This window comes from Ambystoma mexicanum, chromosome 8 (genome assembly GCF_040938575.1).
Source record: "Ambystoma mexicanum isolate Mex_15411 chromosome 8, UKY_AmexF1_1, whole genome shotgun sequence".
Taxonomy (NCBI): Eukaryota; Metazoa; Chordata; class Amphibia; order Caudata; family Ambystomatidae; genus Ambystoma; species Ambystoma mexicanum.
In genome coordinates this window covers 623,248,415-623,270,417 of record NC_090929.1, presented here as the reverse complement: position 1 = coordinate 623,270,417, position 22,003 = coordinate 623,248,415, and the positions used below count along the sequence as shown (strand labels likewise).

The 22,003-nt window shown below is 49.1% G+C and overlaps 1 protein-coding gene across 2 annotated transcripts in view; it reads left to right on the top strand.

Moving 5' to 3' along the window:
- HP1BP3 (heterochromatin protein 1 binding protein 3) overlaps positions 1-22,003 on the top strand; it is a 901,708-nt gene that overhangs the window by 847,352 nt on the left and 32,353 nt on the right. For both annotated transcript variants that reach the window (XM_069610338.1, XM_069610339.1), the window contains exon 11: positions 13,752-13,892. In XM_069610338.1, coding sequence (XP_069466439.1) covers positions 13,752-13,892 — 141 coding nt within the window. The remainder of the gene's footprint in view (positions 1-13,751; positions 13,893-22,003) is intronic.

Here is a 22,003-nt window from a genome sequence, read left to right as displayed (position 1 = left end):
GGACGTCCCTGTGGTCCCATCGACTGGTAAGAGTTTATGAAAGGACTGTTCCGGTCGTTCTCGCCGGTGAAGGCCCCGGCGTGGGAACTTAACGTGGTGCTGACCAGGCTCATGGGGGGGCCCCCATTCGAGCCGATGCACTCCGCACCGATGAGGTTTGTGTCGTGGAAGACTGCATTCCTGGTGGCCATTACCTCCGCACGACGAGTGGGAGAGATCCAGGCCCTATCCTGAAAAGCACCGTACTTGACTTTCCATGCCTCGAGGGTGGTGCTTAGGACGCACCCCTCCTTTATGCCCAAGGTGCCGTCAGACTTCCATCTTAACGAGCCCCTGGTGTTACCTGTTTTCTTCCCGTCTCCTTCGTCTTCGGCCGAGAGGACTTTGTACTCGCTGGATGTGGCTAGAGCGCTGAAGTTCTACGTGGACCGCACAAAGTGTTTTCGGAAGACGTCACAGCTATTCGTGAACTTTGGACCTGTGAATCAAGGGAAGGCTCTCTCGAAGTCTTCTATTTCCAGATGGCTCTCCGGCTGCAATATGCACTGCCACCGGTTGGCTAACCGACCGCTGCCAGGCCGTCCGAGAGCCCATTCGACCAGAGCGATCGGTGCTACTACGGCGTTCCTATCTGGTGTGCCCCTGCTGGACATCTGCAGGGCTGCTACGTGGAGGTCGACGCACACCTTCACGAGATTCTACCGCGTCAATCGGGATTCCAGGGAGGAGTCCAGGGTCGGCCAAGCAGTGCTGCGCAACCTGTTCGCTTAAGGTGAGCCTGGTGAGGAGGTAAGAGATGCTTAATGTTGAGTTTTTGTATTGCTTAATGTTGAGCCTTTTGCCACCCCCCGTGGTTGTGCATGTGTGTACTGCTATGTATTCTTATATTCATGAGCATGTGAATCCATGCCAGACCCATGCTGGAGAACAACAGTTACAGGTAAGTAACTTGTTCCATGCCAGATCGCAATCAAAGGCTAGATCTCTCTCTACCGCGGGTGCTCAGATGAGCATGTGAAGGAAACCGCTCAGCACGGCACGAACAAAGGTACTAACGAAGGTCTTTAACCCGTGAGGTCACGGTATAAACTGAGGGGGGGGGGGAAGTGGAAATAGTTGAATGGCCGTGACGAACTGCTGGTTTAAACATACCGATCCATTGTATTTCTTGATGGTATGATATACTTTTCTTGGAGGTAAACCTGAACCTATGATTACGGTCACATTCTGAAAAAGGAATTCTGAGAAGCCTGGTTGGCACTTTAATTTCGAATTGAGACTTTTTGCATAACCTCCCTATTTACAACTTGAAGTGTTATAAAAATCAATATCATTTGTCAAAATCCTCTGGTGTCTCCGGCTCTCTAATGAACAGTGATGGGAGCCTGTTCTCCATACTGAGACAAGCACCTTTGCCATGTCGTCATCAAAATATTCGGGACGTTTTTGTGCCAACATCGTTTGAGGCACCTCTTTTAATAATTTCCACCCAATAAATGAGATTTACTTCAAATGTCATCTCATCTTCACCTATTTGCTTTTCAAATAGGTCGTCATCAGTGACGTCAGTCAATCTGTAACCTTCCCCAATGGCGATTACTACGCACCGTTGTCTGCCTTCATCATCACAACCATCAAGCAAAGCCATCTCTCCTCGCACTATGGCTTCTTGTATTGTTTAGGGAAACACTCGTCCCTTTTCCTCATGCATAGGTAATCTTGGTCTGAACAGAAACTCATCTGGGGTTCTCATTGTTTTGTCTGCAAGGCCTAGTAGCCATGACATTAATATGCACACTCCATATGCAAATATTTCTGGTTCCAATGGAATAGCTCTCAGTCATTTGTCCTGCGTATCCTCTAATAATTTTGCATACGTTCAAATAATGCATTCCTGGAGTTGAACATACTATGCCCTTCTCCGTGAACGAGATCGTCATGTTTAACTTTGTCATCAAATCTCGCCCCAATATATTTACAGGAGTCTGCCTCGAATATAACAGTGGCACTTTCATGTCACATTCTCCTATGGAAACTGGAAGTTCTTTGTAAATGGAACACGACTTGTTGCTCTTGTAAAGCCCTGAGTATTTATGGCGTAGCCGGACAAAGAAAACTTGCCTTCACATGTACACAAGAGTGTCAACTAAGAAAGAATATTCCATAGCCCCTATAAAGACATCTACCCTTGGTTCCTCGTGAGGGTTCGGTGTCACTGATAGAATAGAACACATCAGGTCTCCCAGTGACCTGTCCTAGTGCTTGTCCCACACTGAGTGAATGGATTTCCTCCATCACCAGTGGCATCTCCTATTCCAGAATTCAGTTCCTGTGCTGTACCTGTTTGTGACAATTGCATCGGAGACTGTTGAGACTGTCCCTCTCGAAAATATCACCTTCTGCTGTGGTTGCAAGCTTTGCTGTGCTCTTGTGCTCTTGGCGCTTGCTGCTGCACCGTTTGATTCTAAACAAATCCGTTTCCACCCTGCTGCGAGAATGCAGATGGATTCACCATCCCTCTGTTAGGGAGAATTCTCATAAATGGCTGATTTCCCTTACCTAAAGAGTCCCCCAGCAGCTTTGCTGGATTTCTAAGGTTAATTTTTCCACCTGGTAAGTGTGAGCCTTTTTCCCACTCTTACATGTGTTTTGCTGTGTGTATTTTCACTGTTTGTGTGATCTTGGGCACTGGAGCATTACCTACTCCAGAGCACCACTTTTTTGTGTTACACAGCACCTTCAGTGCAGTGACACAGGGTTGTCTTTGAGACTTCCCAATGGCTCAATTTTTCTGGGGCTGACTGTCCCCAAGAAACAGGTAAAGTTGCCAGTAACTTTATATAGTCACTTTAAACTACAGACCCAGTACACCCCATCCCGTAATCTACCCTAACTTTTCTACCGCACTTATATTCTATAAATGTGGTATTGTTTTAGGCTATTATATTAGCCTCGAACATAAACCCGCTTGACCAAATACATTTTATTTTGGTTCCAGCTGGGTTTATTCGCCATTTCCTTTTGTTAGTTTTTCTCGTGTTTTTTCTCTGCGCACCAAACCGGGGATGATTCCTTTGTTCGCTGTCTTTTCGCAGGCTTCTGCACAGAAGCCCTCCTTAAGGCACCTGATAGTCTAGGTAGGCAGGATGTGAGGGAGGGATCTTCGGACACCTGCCATGGGTTGCCTTAGTAACCCAAGTCGCTCTCTTGTCTGATTGGCTAAGGGGACTGGCCTTGCCAGGCCAGCCACCCTTCTGTGTGATTGGCAGCCAGGCTGTATGACTGGGGGAAAACTGCATAAAAAGCAGGTCTCTGGGACTGGAAAGGCAGAGTCGCCACTGGAGCGAAAGAACCAACGAGGAACTGGAAGAAGTGGACCCCTACCACGACTGAACCGCCTGGTGAAGCCCTGCTACAGGTCTGAATCTCAAATCCGACAACAGAGAAGATCCTCCAGGAAACTTCTTCCCTTGGGCTTGTGGGACCAACCAGTTCGGCCAAACTACAAGCCAGGACCCCTTCCTCTGGTCGAATTCACTGTACAGAGCTACAGTGGGCCAGATAGCCAGGAAGGTCGGACCCTGCTTGGGTTTTAAGGAGCGGAAGGTCGGACCCTGCTTGGGTTTTAAAGAGCGCACGTTTCATTTGTTGTTTTGCTCTGCTGCTGGCTTCTCCCCTGGGTGGTGCAGGACCCTCCAGTCTTCCTATTTCGTGTCAGTCCGACAGTCGCTTCAGGAACCGTGAGCCTGCAGGAAGCACCAGGAACGTCTGCCTCAGCTACAGCTCCCTCTCTGTTTTAAGGTACTGTGCAAATCCGGTTGTCCATTTCATTAAACCGCAGTGAAAGTGTTTGAAATCTTTCTCCAATCCGAGGGCTTGTCCTTCCCTTCTCTTTGAACTAACTTTTCTACCAACCAACCTCGTCCGGAATCTGTGCCACAAACTTTACAGCGAACTACATTGAACCATATTATCTTGAGCAAAAGACTTTTGAACCATTGAATTTGGCCCTAAGCCTTTTCGATCTGATTTTAACCTTGTAGACTGTCTCGTTCCATTGTCCTGATTACTTAGCTGTTGGTTTTGCCTAATTTCTAATAACTTTGTCTTTCCCTCCCTTTTTAATTACTGGAGTGCCATTTTGCTCCCACTTCATTTTGTGAGCTTAACTTGTCTGGAATTTTATATATATATATGATTTTTAACTTATTTTTGCTTATAATAGTGAAATGTTATACAACTGTTGAGTAAATAAATATATATTCTTTTACTTAGAAACCTTGAGTCAGTGTTTGCCTGAACCATAGTAATTGCTGTCCTTTGTGTAACTATTTGTACTGCTCACTTACTCTTGAGATAAGTCTGGCTGCTCCGCTACTGCTACCACTATAACTGTGTAGTACAGGCTTGTATCAAAGGTGAAATTGTACTGTCACTTGTAGTCTTAATTGTGTGTAGTGTTCCCAAAGGGTACTGCATATAATTCTGCCCAACACCCTCCTCTTGTGAATTGGTGGTTTTTGCACCATTCCTTGACTAATGCACATGTGTGCTAGATGTCCTGTCATCCCACACGTCCAACATGTTGGCAGTGGTCTGAATTCTTGCCCATTTTGCATATCCTGGTTGCCGCTTTGCTTATTTTGAAAACCATCCTGATTACTTTGAAAACCTCCCTGATTACTATGCCATCCTTTTCCTCGAAAGCCTCTTCCTCTTGGGTAAAACCCATCATTGCTTTGCTCAAACTGCCTTTGGTTATTGGCCTGCTGCATGTTTCATCCATCTGTATTAGTTATCATTTCCCCCTCAATGGCATATTTTGGTAATTCTTTCTGCACAAATTTAGCCTCTTCGCCCTTTCGTGCAGCATCCTTTTTGCGATATTATTTTTTTTTCTTGTAGCAGCCTGCAATAGTGCGTGATAGTCAGCTGTATTTCAGACCATGGCTTAGCCTCAATCCCTACCAATTTCTTGAGTTGCTTTTGTACCTGTTCTGGCAGCCCTTGGCATAATATATGGTTTTCCCCAAGATTCCCGCGTTTCCAATACCCATGCGTCTTGGAAATTCTGAATATAAAGCAACGGATCATCTCCCTCCATCTTGCTTGTCCTAATAGCTCCCATATCAGAAGTGTCTGGGTATAGCACTCAAAGCGCTTTCCATACTGCGGTTCTGCAATTGTTAAACAGCGCTCCGTCGTGTACAGTACACTGTAGCCACCCCAGGGTAACCTGCACGTGTCCACACATTGTCAGCTCTATTACCAAGTATGGCGATCCCGTCACTTTTTCTAACTCGTGTATCCATTTTCCGGCTCCAGATGTCAACGTTGGGAGCTTATTTTACAGGTTTTCTGTCCATCTGCGGCTAAGGTATATATTGTGGCCTTGTTCCTACTTTTTTTTCTAATAAAGGGTACTGCGACACATTAAACTCTTTTTCCTCATCATTTTTCTGTCTACCGCAGCGGTAATATTCCTGCATCGCCGTCTACCTGGCAATGTCCTTAACCTGCTCACATATGGTGGTGGAGACACCCCCCTCTGACCGTGTGACACTCCTTCATGCCGATCTGATTGTATATGAAATATGATACGGTATGGCATTTATCACGCGCCTATACATGTTTCAAGGCGCGACGAGGCAACGGAGGTGCACAAAGGGAGGACAGACAACGATCCTACTAGGCCAGGTGTCATTCACATTGCGCAAGTGCGTGGGAAGGGGGCGGGGACAGTGCAGTACATGGGAAAAGATAATCAGTAACGCCCAGCATGTGGCAAGTGCATGGGTAAGTGCAGACATCAGGTGTCAAGGGCTGCTAGGGGACTGTAGGGATACATAAACAGTCCCCAAGTGCAGGGGTTGCCAGGTAGGCAGTGCAGGTGTGTGACGCTGGCGGGGGCCTGATCTGGGCCCTAGATCCGAGGGTGTCCAGGTAGCCAGTGCAGTTCCGGTTACAGCTAGGAGGTCAGCAGAGGACAGGAGGAGAAAAAGCAAAGGCAAAGAGAAAGGTTTTGAGGTGCTTCCGGAACCGGAGGTGGTTCTCAAGTTTAAGGGAGGCTGTTCCAGATGGAGGCACCAGCCGAAGAAAGAGATCTACCACCAACTCGTTGCTTGGAGAAACGACTGACCCTGAGGGAGTTGGAGGCGGATGAGCGAAGAGCTTGAGAAGGAAGATATTTAGGAAGAGAGAGTTGAAGGTATTGAGGCTCCAGAAGGCCTTATGGGCGCTGCAGAGGGTTTTGAACTTAATCCTCGCAGCCACTGAGAGCCAGTGCAGAGATTTCAGTCCTGGAGAGATATGATCCCTGGGCTTGAGGCCCAGGACAAGTCTCGCAGTCCTGTTCTGGATAAGTTGCAGTGGGCGGAGAGTAGAAGCAGGCAGATTTAGAAAGAGGATGTTGCAATAGTCCAGCCTAGAGAGAACCAGAGCTCTGGAGACAGTGAGCTTCTGGAGGAAGGAGAGGAAACGAAGAATACCTCTGAGGAGGTGCAGCTGGTAGTGTGACTTCTTAGAGATGTCAGAGATTTGAGGAGAGAAGGAGACTGTGGAGTCGAAGATGACCCCAAGGTTTTTAGCCTTGCAGGTATGAGCAGGCAGAGGGCCAAGAGGCCGGCCAGAGAGCTACAGGAAAGGAGGGAGCGGGTGTGCCGATGAGGAGAATCTCAGTCTTACTGGCATTAAGGCAGAGGTCATTGGCAGCACACCACTCCTGGATAACCGACCGTCCGAGATCAGGAAAGTAGAGAAGGAGGCCGAGGGTAGCCTGAAATGAGCTGGGTGTCATCCGCATAGCACTGAAAGTTGGGGCAGAGAGCGGCGATGCAGTGGGCAAGGAGTGCCAGGTATTGGTTGAACGGCCAGGGAGAGAGGTTAGACCACAGAAAAAAGATAGCAGAGAGGAAGGACCTAAGTTGGACCTGGGAGGGTCGGTCGGAGAGGAAAGAAGTCAGCCACGCCAGAGCCTGACCAATAATACCCAGTTTCTCACGTAGACGGTTGAGCAGGGTGGCATGGTTGACAGTGTCAGTGTTTCGCTATGTGGCGTCTGTCACCGATTACCCCTCTGAGGGCCGTGGCCCCACAGATTCTTCCATACTTGCTATCCTTGGCCATGGCGGGACTGGCACACGCCTCGAACGGGCTCTTCCCAACTTCAGACCCCCATGCCCTCTGCCTACATTGCCTTGGCTCAGACCACGGTTGGCAATCCTGTTCGGCGTGTGACTTGCTGTCCTTGAGGGCGCTGAAGAACAGACTCGCCAGGTGGCAGGAGCTCTTCCGGGAGTTGCCTCCAGAGGTTCTCAAGAACTTCGTGAAGCATTGAACCAGACCCAAGGTACAGCCGATATTTTCCAGCGCACCCCTCAAGGGGACTGCTTCCCAGGGACTCTCCCACGCGGGAAGGACCAGCCAGGTCCTTCTACCGGCACGTGCCCCTAGGCTGCTACAGCTACCGGCCTTCGGGTCGAGGGGTCCTCGGATCCTTCTGGGCGCAGTGTCGAGGGACCGGACGGTTCTTGTACCGGTTCTACACCCGAGGGATTACGTCCTTTTACCGGCACAATGGCCAAGGGGCTACGCACTAACACCGGCAATACGTCCAAGGGGCTGCGCCCTAATACCAGCAATACGTCCGAGGGGGCACCTAAACGCAGCTCTACTGACCCCCGGGGTCGAAGGTGTCGCACCTACCGGGCCCAGGCCCGAGGAGCAGGGTAGGCCTCGTGATCCACACGCAAGAGTCTTGGACGAGACCGGGCCCAGCGGGCTGAGCAACACGTCTCACATGTGGCAGGCAGCTCGACAAAATGGCTGCCGCGCCAGAGAGGGCCACCCTTCCGACGCCATTCCACGAATTCGGCAAAGAACGAGTGTCAAGGTGTGACTGGCTTCAACCAGGTACGTGGCCTGCAGTCTAGCCCTCATTTGCACGGGGCAACTTTCCTTTGCGTCCATATGGTCTGGGTATGCAGCGGCCCCAGCAGCCCCCCGCTACTGTCGGTACCCCCCTGCCACCTCTTTGGCCAGTGAGGAGGTGCTCTTCGAGAAGTTTCCCTGCCTCATGAGGTCTCCTCAGATGGGGGTTATCATCAAAGACGCAGTCAGGGAAGTCCTTCCCTCCATGCTAACGGCACCACAGATGCCTCCATGGGGCCCTGATGCAGCCGCCTCCACAGCCAACTCTGCAACCTCTGCCGTCTCTGGTCCCGGTTCCCCAGCCTCTGGCGCCTTCTACCCCTCCTCCTCCACAAGAGCCACAGGATACGAACGAGGAGGAGGATCCAGACACGCCATCCTCAGCCAGAGCCTTCCATGACCGTCTAGCTGGCCTGGCGGGATTCCTTGGCCTCCCCCAGCCCGAGTTCGAACAGCCGGCAGAGGGTTCTGGCTGAAGTCCTCACGAAACGCCGCTCTGCCAACACGGGGATTCCACTGCAAACCGATGTAGTCTCCCTGGCCAAAAAGGGTTGGCTGCTCAGGCCCCACTCGGTCCAGCCGGTCAATCGACGCCAGGACGCCAAGTACAGGCAGATGGAAGGGGATACTCTTGCTCTCGACCCATCCTCAGCCACATTCCTCAGTGATCGCTGCAGCATTACTATACTCCAGGCCTCAGTCGTCCTCTGCCTCCTCTGCGGTGCTGCTAGGGAAGGAGGAGAAAATCTGGGAGGCGTATGGCAAGAAGATCTACTCCAACGCCTCCTTGCACCTGCGTCAGGCCAACGCAGATGCCATGCTGGCTGCCGCCAACCAACGGTTATGGCGGGAAATTGCGGACTTCCTCCCGGAACGCCCCACCCAATGCCAATCAGGCCTCAAGGTGGGCCAGCAGAAGCAAAGATCGTGGCGCATAACCTCATGGAATCCACAGTGGCACATATCAATACCTCAGGCCGTACCATCTGCATTGCCACGGACATGAAAACCGCCTGGCTCCGGGCAACGAAAATTCAACCCGGATGTCCAGGGATGCATTCTAGATCTACCGTTAGAGGGGGTCGGGGGGGGCCTCTTCCACTCCTCTATGGACGAAGAGCGGACAAAAAACAGCTCACAAACAGCAAAGTCTTTAGCCATTCTTAGAAAGACCACGCCCAAATCGTACACCCAATCTCAGCAGCGCTCAGACAGGGGTCGTACGTACGGAGGGTTCCGCGGCTTCCAGGAACAGAGATCCAGGCAGCCAGACAGCTCGCCGTCTCAAACGGCGCAAGCAACAAAAGGGGGCGGGGGGCAAGGGCTTTTTCCATTCCCCCTCCTCCGCGACCACCTCAGAGCAAGAAGGCATGACACGCCCCTTTGGGTGCACGTGTCTCCGGTGGGGGGCAGGTTTGCTTTCCACGCACATTTCTGGCGCCAGAATTTCATGGACCCCTGGATCCTCTCCGTAGTATCCAAGGAGTACCGCCTCCTTATCCCAGCCTCTCCTCCCCTTCACTCCCACAGGTTGGGACTGCAACTCTTTTGGCGGAGATCCGGTCGCTCGTAGAGAGCCAGGCAGTAGAGGAAGTCCCAGCCTCCCAGGCTTAGGCTTTTACTCCAGGATTTTCGCCATTCAGAAGAACCAAGCGGACCTGAGATGTATGCTGGTCCTTTCCACCCTCAACTTCTCATTACCCCTGCAAAAATTCAAGATAGTTATGCCAGCTTTTATAGCGGAGACATTGTGCAAGGGAGACTGGATGTTCTGCCTGAATCTGAAGGACGCATACCTACATGTCCCGATTTGGCAGCCACATCGTTCTTTCCTATGGTTCAGGATCATGGGCTACCATTTTCAATACAAGGTTCATCGTTTTGGCCTAAACTCGGCCCCCAGGGTCTTTACCAGGCTCATGAATGCGGTGGCGGTCCTCCTCAAAGCGCATACCTCGACTTCTGGCTCGTCGGGGCTACATCTCCGGAAGCAATTCACCACTCTTCCCATGCCCTTATAAACACACTGCACGATCTGGGCTTCTCGCTCAATCTCAAGAAGTCGCAGCTGCTGCCCACGCAGACTCTGACCTTCTTGGGCCTCATCTGGGACACGTGCTCCGAGAAGGTATTTCCGTCGGAGGGCATAATCTCTGCCATCAAGAGGGCCACCCCCCACTTACTCAGCAGAGAAGTGACCTCAGCATGGTGGAACCAACATCTCTAGTCTATTGGCAGCAGTCCTATTGGCCGTCCCGCACGTGAGACCGAGGATGAGGAGGATTCGGCTACCCTTCACGGCCTCATGGAACCAAGAGCGGTGCTCTCAATCCGAGATGATCAACGTTCCTCCATCTCTCCACCCAGACATAACATGGTTGTCCAGGGACTGCAACCTACCGACGGCCAAGCCCTTCCCGCCGCCACTCCGCAGTCCACCATCACGACGGAATCCTTGCTTGAGGGCTGGGGAGCCACCCTGGACGATCTCTGTCCACGGCACCTGGACTCGACAGGAGCAGGAATACCACATCAATTGGCTAGAGCTGAACGCCATCTGGCTAGCGCTCAGGGTATTCCTACCACTTCTTGGGGGCAAGGTTGTCCTCATCCAGGCGGGCAACTAGACCAGCATGTACTCGCTCAACAAGCAGGGAGGCACCAGATCCCCGCCTCTGTGCAGACTGGCAATCAACATGTGGAAGTTGGCCCTGGCAACGCCATCTACCTCATGGCAGTCCACCTCCCGGGGGAATCCAACCTGGAAGCGGACAGGCTCAGCAGGCTGGGAGCAGACAATTACGAGTGGCAGCTAAATGACCTCGTTATTCAGGAGATCTTCAACAGGTGGGGTCATCCCCAGGTAGATCTTTGCCACCTGGCACAACAAGAAGTGCCCTCAGTTTGCCTCCTGGCAGGGACAAGGCCCAGGCTACCGGGTTGATGCAGTTTGCCTTCAGTGGAATGGCCTTTCCGCCCATGCCGCTGATTCAGAGGAATTTGCAAAATCAAGTAGTCTCGCCAACTCCTCATTCTAATAGCTCCATGGTGGCCGGCCAGGCCATGTTTTTCGGAGCAGCTCAGCCTCTCTGAGATGCCCCCGATTCACCTCCCGACGGGCCCAGCACATCTTCTGGCACAGCAGGGGGGCAGTCATCCAACCCACGCCACAGAAGCTAGCACTCACAGCGTGGTACCGGAGCAGGTAAATGCAGCGCAACCTCATCCTCACAGGCTAATCTGGAAATGTTACACAGCGCTAGGAGCAAGGCTGCCAGGGCCCAGTACAAAAGCAAATGGACCAGATTCTGTCACTGGGGAGACTCCAAAGAAATCGATCCCGTGGCATGCACTTTGGACAATGTGCTCTCCTTCTCGGCACACTTTGCCCACTCGGGCGTACAGGTTGACACCTGCCGTACATAACTTGCAACCATCAGAGCTTACAGGAACTCGGAGGAAGATATCTTCTCCTCCAATCCCATAGTCAAACATCTGACGGGGCTTGCAAGGCCCTACCCACCCGTCAAGAGGCCGCACCATGTGTGGGACCTCAACATAGTCTTGGGCGCCCTGGCACAGAAACCGTTCAAGACAGTGGCGTCCGTGGACATCAGGCTGATCACCATCAAGACGGCCTTACTAGTCAGCCTCACCTCGGCTCGTAGAGTCAGCGAAATCCAGGCGCTGGCCGTCTCAAAACCATATACTACCTTTCACAGGGACAAAGTTGTCCTGCGGACACACCCAGGATTTCTACGCAAGGTGCCGTCTGCTTTCCACTTGAACGAGGAAATAGTCCTTCTTAAATGTTTTACCGATTCCCAAGGATGAAGCACAGAGTGCTGCACTGCCTGGATGCCAGGCGTGCCCTGAAATTTTACTTGGACAGTACCAAGGGCTTTCGGAAATCGGACACCCTGTTTGTCACTTTCGGAGGATCAAGACCAGGCTATCAGGCCTCTAAGGTTTCCATAGCCCACTGGATGGTCTCTGCCCACGAAGCGTATGAGGGCCAGCACAAGCCACTCCCGGCCAACATGCATGCCTAGGCTCTCAGGGCCAAGGCAACGGCCATCGCATTCCAGCGCCATGTCCCTTGGCAAGTCATAAGCAGAGCGGCCACGTGGACCACTCCCTCAGCTTTCTGCAAGCATTACTGTTTGGATGCCGGCTCTAGATCGGATGCGGCTTTCGGACAGGCGGTTCTCGGGAACCTATTTGATTAAGGAGGGTTTCCTCTCCACCCTGGGGCTACACTCGATTGTAATCGCCCATGCAGTACGGAAGAAAGGGGATGGGACGTAAGAGTAATTGTAAGTTACTCACTGTAGTGACTAATGTACTCTTAGTCCGTAGTCCCTTTTCCTCCATATCTCCCACCAACCTCCACCCTAATAATACTGGTGTTTTTAGGCAATGTTAAATCTATTGTCGATGTGTCAATGGGGAATGAGGTGTGGCGCCGGAGGGCGGAGTCAGGGCAGCGCATGCACCTAATGGCGTTGGGGACTTAACGAGAACTCCCCCTGGCCACTGAAAATAGACCAAGGAACCAAAATAAATTTGGAGCAGGAGCAGAAAATTGAGGTGCCCCAAAAAGCCGCCCTAGAACAGCTTGTTCAAAATACTGATTCTCTTGTGCATCTTTTCTCCCCACTCGCCCTCCCCACACCATCCATTGTGTAACATTGGGGTCTAAATCCTGCTCTGCTGCTAATGTTGCTGGGTCTCAAACCCTCCACTGAATCTTTTATTCTGTGTCTCCACTGTGGTCCCCTTAGGGCTGACTGCTTTCTTCTGGCTACCTGTAGGAAAGAATTGGGACTCATGGCTTTTCGGCATACCCACAGGCCAGCCTACTGACTTTGTTCTTTTTCCTATAGGGCACTTTCTTCAACTTTGAACTTCTGCAAGTGACGCTGGAAAGTACTGTACTGTGCCATTTTTCTAGGCGCTGAGAGGAGTTCTCCAAGCCCTGGATTTTTAGACACTTGCTTTAATTTGTTGGGTATTTTTCAAATCTGTTGTTCCCCTGTATGGGGATATAAATTGTTTTACTGGGGTGCTTCTCATTCCCCTCTGTGTGTAATATGCCCTTCTGTGCCTAACGACTAACTAAAATGCATCCTGGAGTATGGTAGCCTTACCTGCTGTGATGGACATTATGCTCCCCTGGTCACTACATGTAATTGCTACAAAGACCTTCTGTAATATGTTTAACCCTCTATTTAGAATGTAGTAGGAAAACTGAAAAGTTCTGTGTGGTACTGTTGGATCCTGACTGATGATCATTACACTGTTTAATATTTTCTAGGGGTCTTTTCCTTAACCTCACCTCTGTATGTATTGTGACTGCCACCAGGTGTACGGTGATTAGATCTTAGGGTTCAGTCAGTTAAGCCTTATGGCCAGTTACTGTTTTTTTATTTACACATATCTTCTGTTTGCTCTGTATAAACTGCATTCTTATTTTCTCATACATATTTTGTTTCCTTAGAAATAATTTGTATTGTTCGGTATTACCAGTATGGTGTATTTAGTTAGTCTGTTGCGATTTAATTGTACCTCCCTGCCAGCCTTCCTCAAGTGGAGGCCAGCTGCTCTAGTATGCCTACCATTGGGTGAGTCTAGCCTTTCCTTTTGGGCGGCACGCTGTTCCACCTTTAGGTTAGATGATTACACAGACCTCACCAAAAGCTGTAAAAAAATAAATATCCCCTGTATAACAGGCAAATAACATTTGATTCTACCATTAAGTGGTGCCACTTTCTTGAAAGTAGACAATTGCCATTCTTATTTATTTTAATTTCCCTTTGCAGTCCAGATGTCTTGTTTCCAGACAAGCGCAGGGAGGAAGAGGAATCATCGGAAGATGAAGATTCCGAAGCAGAGTCTTCGGAGGAAGAAGAGTCTTCGTCCGAGGAAGAGTCTGAGGAGGATGAACCACCTCGTAAGAAAAGGTAATCCCACAATACTGATTAGTTACCATTAACCAGTTCAGCATGATCATTGATGCAGTGAATATGCTTAAATGCCGCGTGTTTAATTGAAATTGTTATTAAGCATTTATATAGCGCCCTATATATCATTGGTATGATCTCAAAGCGCTTGTGGGTTGAACACCCTTGGGGACCGTAGTCCAGCTCAGTCGAGAGAGTAGAGTAGAATAGGGTGCTTCTATATGTGTGCCACTAGTGTGATTGCCTGGTGGAAGCTGCAACCTAACATTAGGTGTGGTGATGGTGATAGATCAGTCGAATGTGTGCAGTCAAGTGGTTGGTCTCCGAGATAGCCTTCGGCGGCATTCGGCCTGTGTAGGATGTTTGTGTGCACCAAGACTTTTTTGCATGAGGTATAGCTGCCTTCTAGCAGGATGATGAGGTGTTCATGGAGTAATGTTTGTATGTGAGCAGCTAGGCCGAAATTGATTGGTCGAGGAGTATAGCTGTGCTCTATTGTGTGTTGGTGTAAAGCAGAGAGTGAGCATAGCGATAGGAGAGTGGAGTGTCTGGGGTGGATGATTTACTCTTAGCCCACTGTTCCTGTATTACATTCTGGATCTGGACGATCTGGCAGTGGTCGTCCTCCAGTTTAGCATCGTAGTAGCGTCATTCTGAGGTGGATTCACAGGGTCAGTCGTTATAAGTTATGTTTTGCCCGGTCATAGGATGATTATTCATTAGGCTCAGCACTGTTTTTTGGAGCCCATTTTCCAGGTCTCATGTTTTGGATTATGGTGGGTTGTAGGGTGGGTCTAAGCAGGATACTTGGCTATAGGACAGTAGATCTCGCACTGACGTGGTCACACGGAGATAGTGATGCTAAGGGACAGCCTGGACATTTGTCAGCAGGCTGTGACATTAGTCGGCTGGCTGTAATTACTTTCCAGAGTAATGTCGTTTAAGTAATCCATCCATAGGGTTGGTGGGTTTCAGTGGTTTTAATCCTGGTTTACGGAAAGAGCCAGGTTTTTACAGCTTTTCGGAAGGTCATGTAGTCTTGGGTGTGTCGAATGTGTGGAGGGAGTAAGTGCCACAAACTTGGAGCCAAGTCTGCAAAGGTTCACCCTCCAATACTGCCTGAATTGGAACCTGAAATCACTAGTTGGTGCACTGCTTGACATCGGGGTGTGTGATGGGTGGTATGGTGTAATCTTCTCTTGTAGGTATGCTGGGCCGGTCATGTGCACTGCTCGGAGTGTTATGCACAGGATTTTGAAAGTGGCCCTTTGTCCAACAGGGAGCCAGTGAAGGGTGCGGAGAGCGGGGCAGATGTGGTCCCTATGTCCCAGAGCAAGGAGCAGTCTTGCAGCAGCGTTTTAGGCTCTTTGGAGTTTAAGTTGAAATGCTGGTGCACCCAGGTATAAGGAGTTGGCATAGTCCAGTCTCAACATCACAATCAACATGTTAGCAGCGACTCTGTTGGTGTAGGTGAGGTTTTCCAGCATGGGGTCTGGCATGGATTCACATGCTAATGAATATTACCCGTTGTCAGGCTGGGAATCCTCTGTAAAGAAAAAATCAGTTTCACTTCTGAACTGTCTTTCTCCTAACAGCCAATCACTGGTCTCTGGGTCATACTGCCCCCAGCCAATGACTGCCCTCTACCCAAGCCCCTCCTCCTGGCATCCATCTTCAGATTTTTACTGCACGTTCATGTGGTGGGAGTCCTCGTTCTTGGCTCTTAGCTTTTTGCTGCGTTTTGTGCTTTTTCTAAGAGTTTACTCTTAGGGAAAAAAAAATGTTTTCTATCTTTTGAGCCTAAAGCACCATCGATCCATCTTCCGAATTACGGGGACCTGTTTTCGGATTCTTCAACGCCCCTCAGGGGCGGATTTCGTCGAGTTCAGCTTTTGGAGGATTCCAGAGGCTCAAGCCCTATGCCACGTGGACATGGCGGAGGAGAAATAGGACGTGGCGCCTTTTATTCCAGATTTCCCTGGGTTGTTGCCTGCGGAACATCTTTTTGGATGACGGGCACTCCCTGTGCCTCTACTGCCTACACTCAGACCCATCATACATGGAGGAAGACTCTGCGTTTTGTCAGGACATGGTTCCCCCCACTCTGAACGACAATGCAGCGAGTGGCGCAGGCCAAGGCCCCTGCTCTGGGTGAGTCCCTGTTAGGGAGAATTCTCATTTATGGCTAACCTCCCTCACCTAGTGAGTTCCCCAGCAGCTATGCTGGATTTCGGGGGTTTATTTTTTCCACCTGTGAGACTTTTTCCCACTTTTTCCCACTCTTACATGTGTTTTGCCATGTGTATTTCTACTGTTTGTGTGATCTTGGGCTCTGTTACACAGCACCTTCAGTGCAGTGACACAGGGTTGTCTTTGAGGCTTCCCCCTGACTCAATTTTTCTGGGGCTGACTACTGTCCCCCAGAAACAGGTAAAGTTGCCATTTACTTTATGTAGTCATTTCAAACTGCAGACCCAGTACACCACATCTTACAAAGAGTACTGGGAAGGGTTAATTCCTACCCCTTTTCGTCTGTGCCTCTCTGAGCTTTGTTTTGCTCTTTTAACATTTAGACTTGGCTGGTTGCAGTGGTATCTACCCTAACTTTTCTACCGCGATTATACTATATAAACGTGGTACTGTTCCAGGCTATTGTATTAGCCTCGATCGTAAACCCGCTTGACCAAATATTTTATTTTGGCTCCGGTCGGGTTTAGTCGACATTTCTTTTTGTTAAAGTCCTTCTTGTGTTTTACTTTGCGTGGCAAACCAGGTTTGCCTCCTTTGTTCGCAGGCTTTTGGCAGGCTTCTGTCCAGAAGCCCTCCTTTGTCGTTTGGGTGTCTAGGTGGGTTGAATGTGACGGAGGAGCTTTGGCACCCCCTGCACAGGGTCTCCTTGGAGACCCAGGTCACACTTTGTCTTGATTGGCTGAGGTGGTTGTCCGGGCCGGACAACCTCCCTGAGTGATTGACAACCAGGCTGTGTGAATGGGGCATTTTGTCATAAAAGGCAGGTCTCTTGAGCTGGAAGTCAGAGTCGCCACTGGAACTACAAGAACCGAAGAGAAGCGGAAAAGACGGCTGCTGCAACTACCAAGTCTCGGTGAAGCCCTGCCGCAGTTCTGAGCTATCTACCCTTCAACGACAAGAGAAGATCCAGTCCGGAGTCTTCTTTCCTTGAGCCTGGTGGGATCAACCAGCTCACCTTCTACAGCCAGAGGATCCTTTTCTTGGTCAATCACTGCACACTGCTGTAGTGGTCCGGATAGCAATCTGAAGAGCCTCTCCTGTTTTAAAGGAGCGCACCTTTTATTCACCGTTGCTTTGCTGCTGCTGGCTTCATCCCTGGGTATTGCAGATCGCTCCAGGCGTCCTCCTTGTCCCCTCGACTGAAGCTCCAGGAACCGGGAGTCTGCAGGAAACTACCAGGAACAACTGCTGTGGCACCAGCTTTTCTTCATACGAATAAGGTAATGTGTCCGACTTGGAGGAACTAGGGTGAACCCCTTTTCTCCTCACCAAAGGCTTGTCCTTATCTTCCTTCCCTCTTATAACTTTTGCTTCCCTTTTGACAATATCTAAGTACTCCTGGCAATCTCGAGTCGTGAACTGTGCTAACCTTGTGATCCTCGACAACAGGACCCCTGTCCCATTGACACTGACGCAGGCCTATTGACTTTTATCTTTGTATTAGAAAGTGTCTCTTGATTCTATCTGCCTTGACAAAAGTATTGCCTATGATTTTTGTCTCAACGCTCTTGTGTAAATTCATGTGCTAAGTGTGTTTGACTACGGTAACATTTCTGCTCGGGGATACGCTTCTCTTTCATAAGAGTGAACTGTCATTACTGTCAAAAAGTGTTCGCGTAATAACCCCGGTAACGTCTTTGTTTCACAACACCGGTCTGTCAAATCCAAAGGTACTTACCTTGAATTGTACTGCACAAAGTGAATTGGTTGTGTGTAGTGTATTTTACGTGTCGTTTTAATTTAATAGAAGTGAAGGGTTTTGTGAACAGATGGTTTAAAATAAATGTACTTTTACTTTTTAACCAAAAGCCTTGAGTCAGTGTTTGCTAGAGTCACAGTAATTGTAGTCCTTTGTGTAATCTATACTACTGCTCATTTTCTCTTGAGATAATTCTGGCTGCTCCGCTACTGCTACCACTCTGTGTAGTATGGGCTTGTACCAAAGGTGAAATTGTACTACCACCTGTAGTCTTAATCTTGTGTAGTGTTCCCTAAGGGCACTGCCCAGGATTCTGCCTAACACTGGTGGCAGCGGTGGGATTTTTAAGTATAGTGATTACACCTAGAGAGTGCTGCTATTACCTTGGGTCAACTAACCACAAGGCTAAACACCACAGAATTCTATTAACTGAAAAATATTGTCAAATATGGAAAACTACAGTGAAGAGAGTCTCTTAAACTATACTGCTGAGGTTTTGAGAACCATGTGTAGAGAAAAGAGAACCTCTCTGGTAAAGGAAAAAAATGTGAACTGGTTGCTAAATTATTGGGAAAACAAAGTCTGGGGAGTGGGTCAGAAGGGCCTACCCCTCCAGCAAATGTGGATACTGATCTTTCTGATTATGAGAGGGTTCGATTAGAAGAAGTATATGAGTCCTTGTTAGGAAATCCTACAACTCCCTTACCTGCTCAGAAAGCACAACCTCTGTCCGCAGGGACCCCAATAGGTCCTACACTTACTCCTAAATTTATTGCACTTTAGAAAATGAGACTTGAATTGGAAGTGAAACGTATTGATGCACAAACTGCCATGAAACACCAAGAATTAAGGCTCAGAGAAATGGAGATGGCCCATGCTTTGGAGATGAAGAAACTGTCTTTAGAAAATGCTTCTCTCCCGGGATCTTCTAGGTCTTCCAGTCCTAAGAGACCCAGTATGCCAAAGGAAATTATTGGTATGTATGAGACTAAACTTGATGTTTTGGATTGGTTATCAATGTTGGAATACAATCATGGGATTCAGGGTATGTCGGGGAATCAGCTGATTCCTTGACTTTTCTCTAGGCTTACCCCCTGTTGCAAGTGATGCTGTCATGGAATTGGGGGAGGTGGATAAGCAGGATTTGTGTGTGTGAACCTAGCTTTAATAGCTATATTTGGGAAGACGCCTTCCCAGTACCTTAAGAGGTTTTGGACCCTCAAAAAGCATGATGGTACCCCTTGGGCTACCTGGGTGTGTGACTGTTTGAAAAACTTAGATGGTTGGGTTAAGGATGACAAAGTGAACACTTAGGAAGGTTTGAGGAATCGTGTTATGTTGGAGTCAATTTATGATGCCTGCTCTCCTGAGCTTAGACAGCACTTGGCTGATTCAAAGGGGATAGATCCTAAGAAGCTAGCTACGGCTGCTGACTTGTGGGTGGCCAACAGGGCTACTCACAAAGATTCTGGGGCAACTCAGAAGAAGGATGAGGGAAAGCAGCCAAAAAAAGATTACAAGGAGAATTCCAATAATTCCCATCCAAAAAAGGGCCACAAACAGAACCCGGGTAAGCCACAAGGGAAACCAAATCAGGCTAGTGTATCTGGTCCCAAACCAGATGGAGGTCAGAACAAACCCCCATTCATTAAAGCATTTGGAAAATGTTTTACTTGTGGGTCAATTGCCTATGTGAAAGGGGATTCTAGATGTAAGGGTAAACCTTCAGGGGTCCACACTGTCTCCTTAGCCTTATCCCAGGTGGAAGAAGTACCTATGACAAGTGGTAAATTTCAATTACTGGCTGATGAATGTTAGGCAGAAACCTGTGCAGTTCCCTTAGGGACCACTGCAAAAGGCTTAAGACTACAGGTGTTGGCAGTAAACCCAATTGGTAGCAGTCTGTACCACCCAGATTTACCTGGTAGCTGTGGCTGAGCAGTCAGATTTCTCTCAAGAAGAGTTAGACAGTATATAGAGTATACAAGATGGGTACCAAAATACAGTAGCACAAGCAAACACTGACCAGAGCTTTGGTATCAAGTATATATTTATATATTTAAAGACACACTTAGAAACACTCTAGCACTATTATTATAAGCATGTTCAAAAACAGTCACTATTCATATATGTACATCCCTTATTCCTTATTAGAGAAGTCTTAGTTAATACCACTTATTTCCAGACAGAGGGGAGCGCTTAACTAAAGATGGCACTCCAATAAGTTTAAGAAAAAGGGAGGGAAAAGGCAGAAATTAGGAACAGCACACAACACAATACTTTAGAAGCACTCAGCAAGGCAGGAAAGTCAAAGTCTACTTGTGAGCAAAAAGTTCAGAGGCCAGGCTCCCTCTTGGAGAGAGTAGAACACCAATGCGCCCAAGATCACACAGTTTAAAAGTCTTTGAAAGTCTTGCAGAGAGTTTAAAAAGGAATCTGTTCAGCTCAGAAAAGTTCAGTTAGCCAGCCTAGGGCCGACCCAAGTGGTAAATTGAGGATTTACGAGACACCCCACACAGACAGTTGCAAGGGAGGCCAGGCGGACACAGTACCTTGAAAGTGGAGAGAATCCTCCAGCGGAGGCAGTTGTTCCTAGCAGTGGATGCCAGTCGCGGCGTCGTCCAGAGGAAGAGATGATCTCGACGTGGAGGAAAGCTGAAGGTCGTTGCACTGCCAGGGAAGAAACCAGCCGCGGAGTTCTCCGGTAAAAAGGTACTACCCTTTTATTTGCGGTAGTGGAAAAATGTGGTATCTCGGTTGCCGGGGTGCCTGGCACAGGCAAGGCGGCCACGAGATGATCCGGGAAGGCGAAGAGGCAGGCAAACTGGTTATCCCCACCAGTCAAAGGAAGAAGACTCTTCGGGATGAAGATCTCCTCTGTCGTTGGAAGAAGTGGTGAGTCGGTTCAGCAGGGCTCCCGCTCAGGGGGGACTGGACAGTGCCCCCTCGAACAGACCCATGGGCAATCGAATTGCCCCTACCAGTACGCCCACAATATGATGGTTTGTACTGGTTCTGTTCACCATTTAGGACTAGTAAAGCCAATGGTGACTTTACATGCCCTGGGAGACAGTAGTCCGTCCCAGGGTACGGAGTCTATGTTTGGGGGTCATTATGACACCCCTGTGTTACGCCACGGAGGGTGCTGTGTAACACATACCAAAAACACATGAAGCCCTACGTAGTAAAAGATCCCATAGCCCATAAAACACATTCCAAAGTCAAAAGATATCTCAAATCATGCCTAAGAGTGGGAGAAAAAAATAAACCCCAAAAATCCAGCAAAGCTGCTGGGGGACTCACTAGGTTTGGGAAATTAGCCTTAACAGAGAATTCTCCCTAACAATGAACCCATGAGTCTCAGCTAGTGTTTCTTTAGTGTCCTTGGGTCTTTGGGAACAACAGAGCTTAGATGTCTATAACTCAATCCCAGATAATACTAAAGAGTATTACAAAGATAGTGTTCTTGTGAATGGACAGGAGACCCCTGCCATCAGAGACACTGGAGCCAGCATAACTGGTTGATGCATGTTTTTTCAAGGTAGAGGATGTTGCTAAGGCACCCAAACACCTAACCAAGTTAGCTGGAGGCCCAGTGCAAATGGTTCCCCAGTTACCAGCTCTCATCCAGTGCAATGACATGACTGTCAGAATACCTGTAAGTGTGCAAAATAACATACCTGGGAGAGTCCTGTTGGGTAATGACCTTAAAACTCTTGGCGTTGCGTCTAGTACCCCAAGGCCTCCCAGTAAAAGGAAGCAGGAGCTCACAAGGTCTGCTAGGGAGAGAACCTCCACGGGACTGACTTACTGCTATTGCAGGACAGAAAGAGACAAAGGGGAAACCCAAGTCTGCCGGCAAGAAACCAGCAAGCACTCTTGTGCCCAGAAGGACATCTCCAAGACTGTCCAAAGTCACATCATTGACTCCTCCGCCAGCTGAGGCGGAGTGTGAGGTTCAACCCTGTATGGTTCAATTAGATACTGAGGAATCGGATCTAGAAGGCGATCTAACTCTGATTGGAGATCTTGAACCTGTTGACCATCCTGAGCTGCAGTCTTTACTGGCAGAAGGTGGACCCAACAGGGCAGATTTCAGCAGAGGACAAAGTGTCCTACTCTGGAAGGTCTTTGCCTACAGGCAGCTTCTCGGCTGAATGGG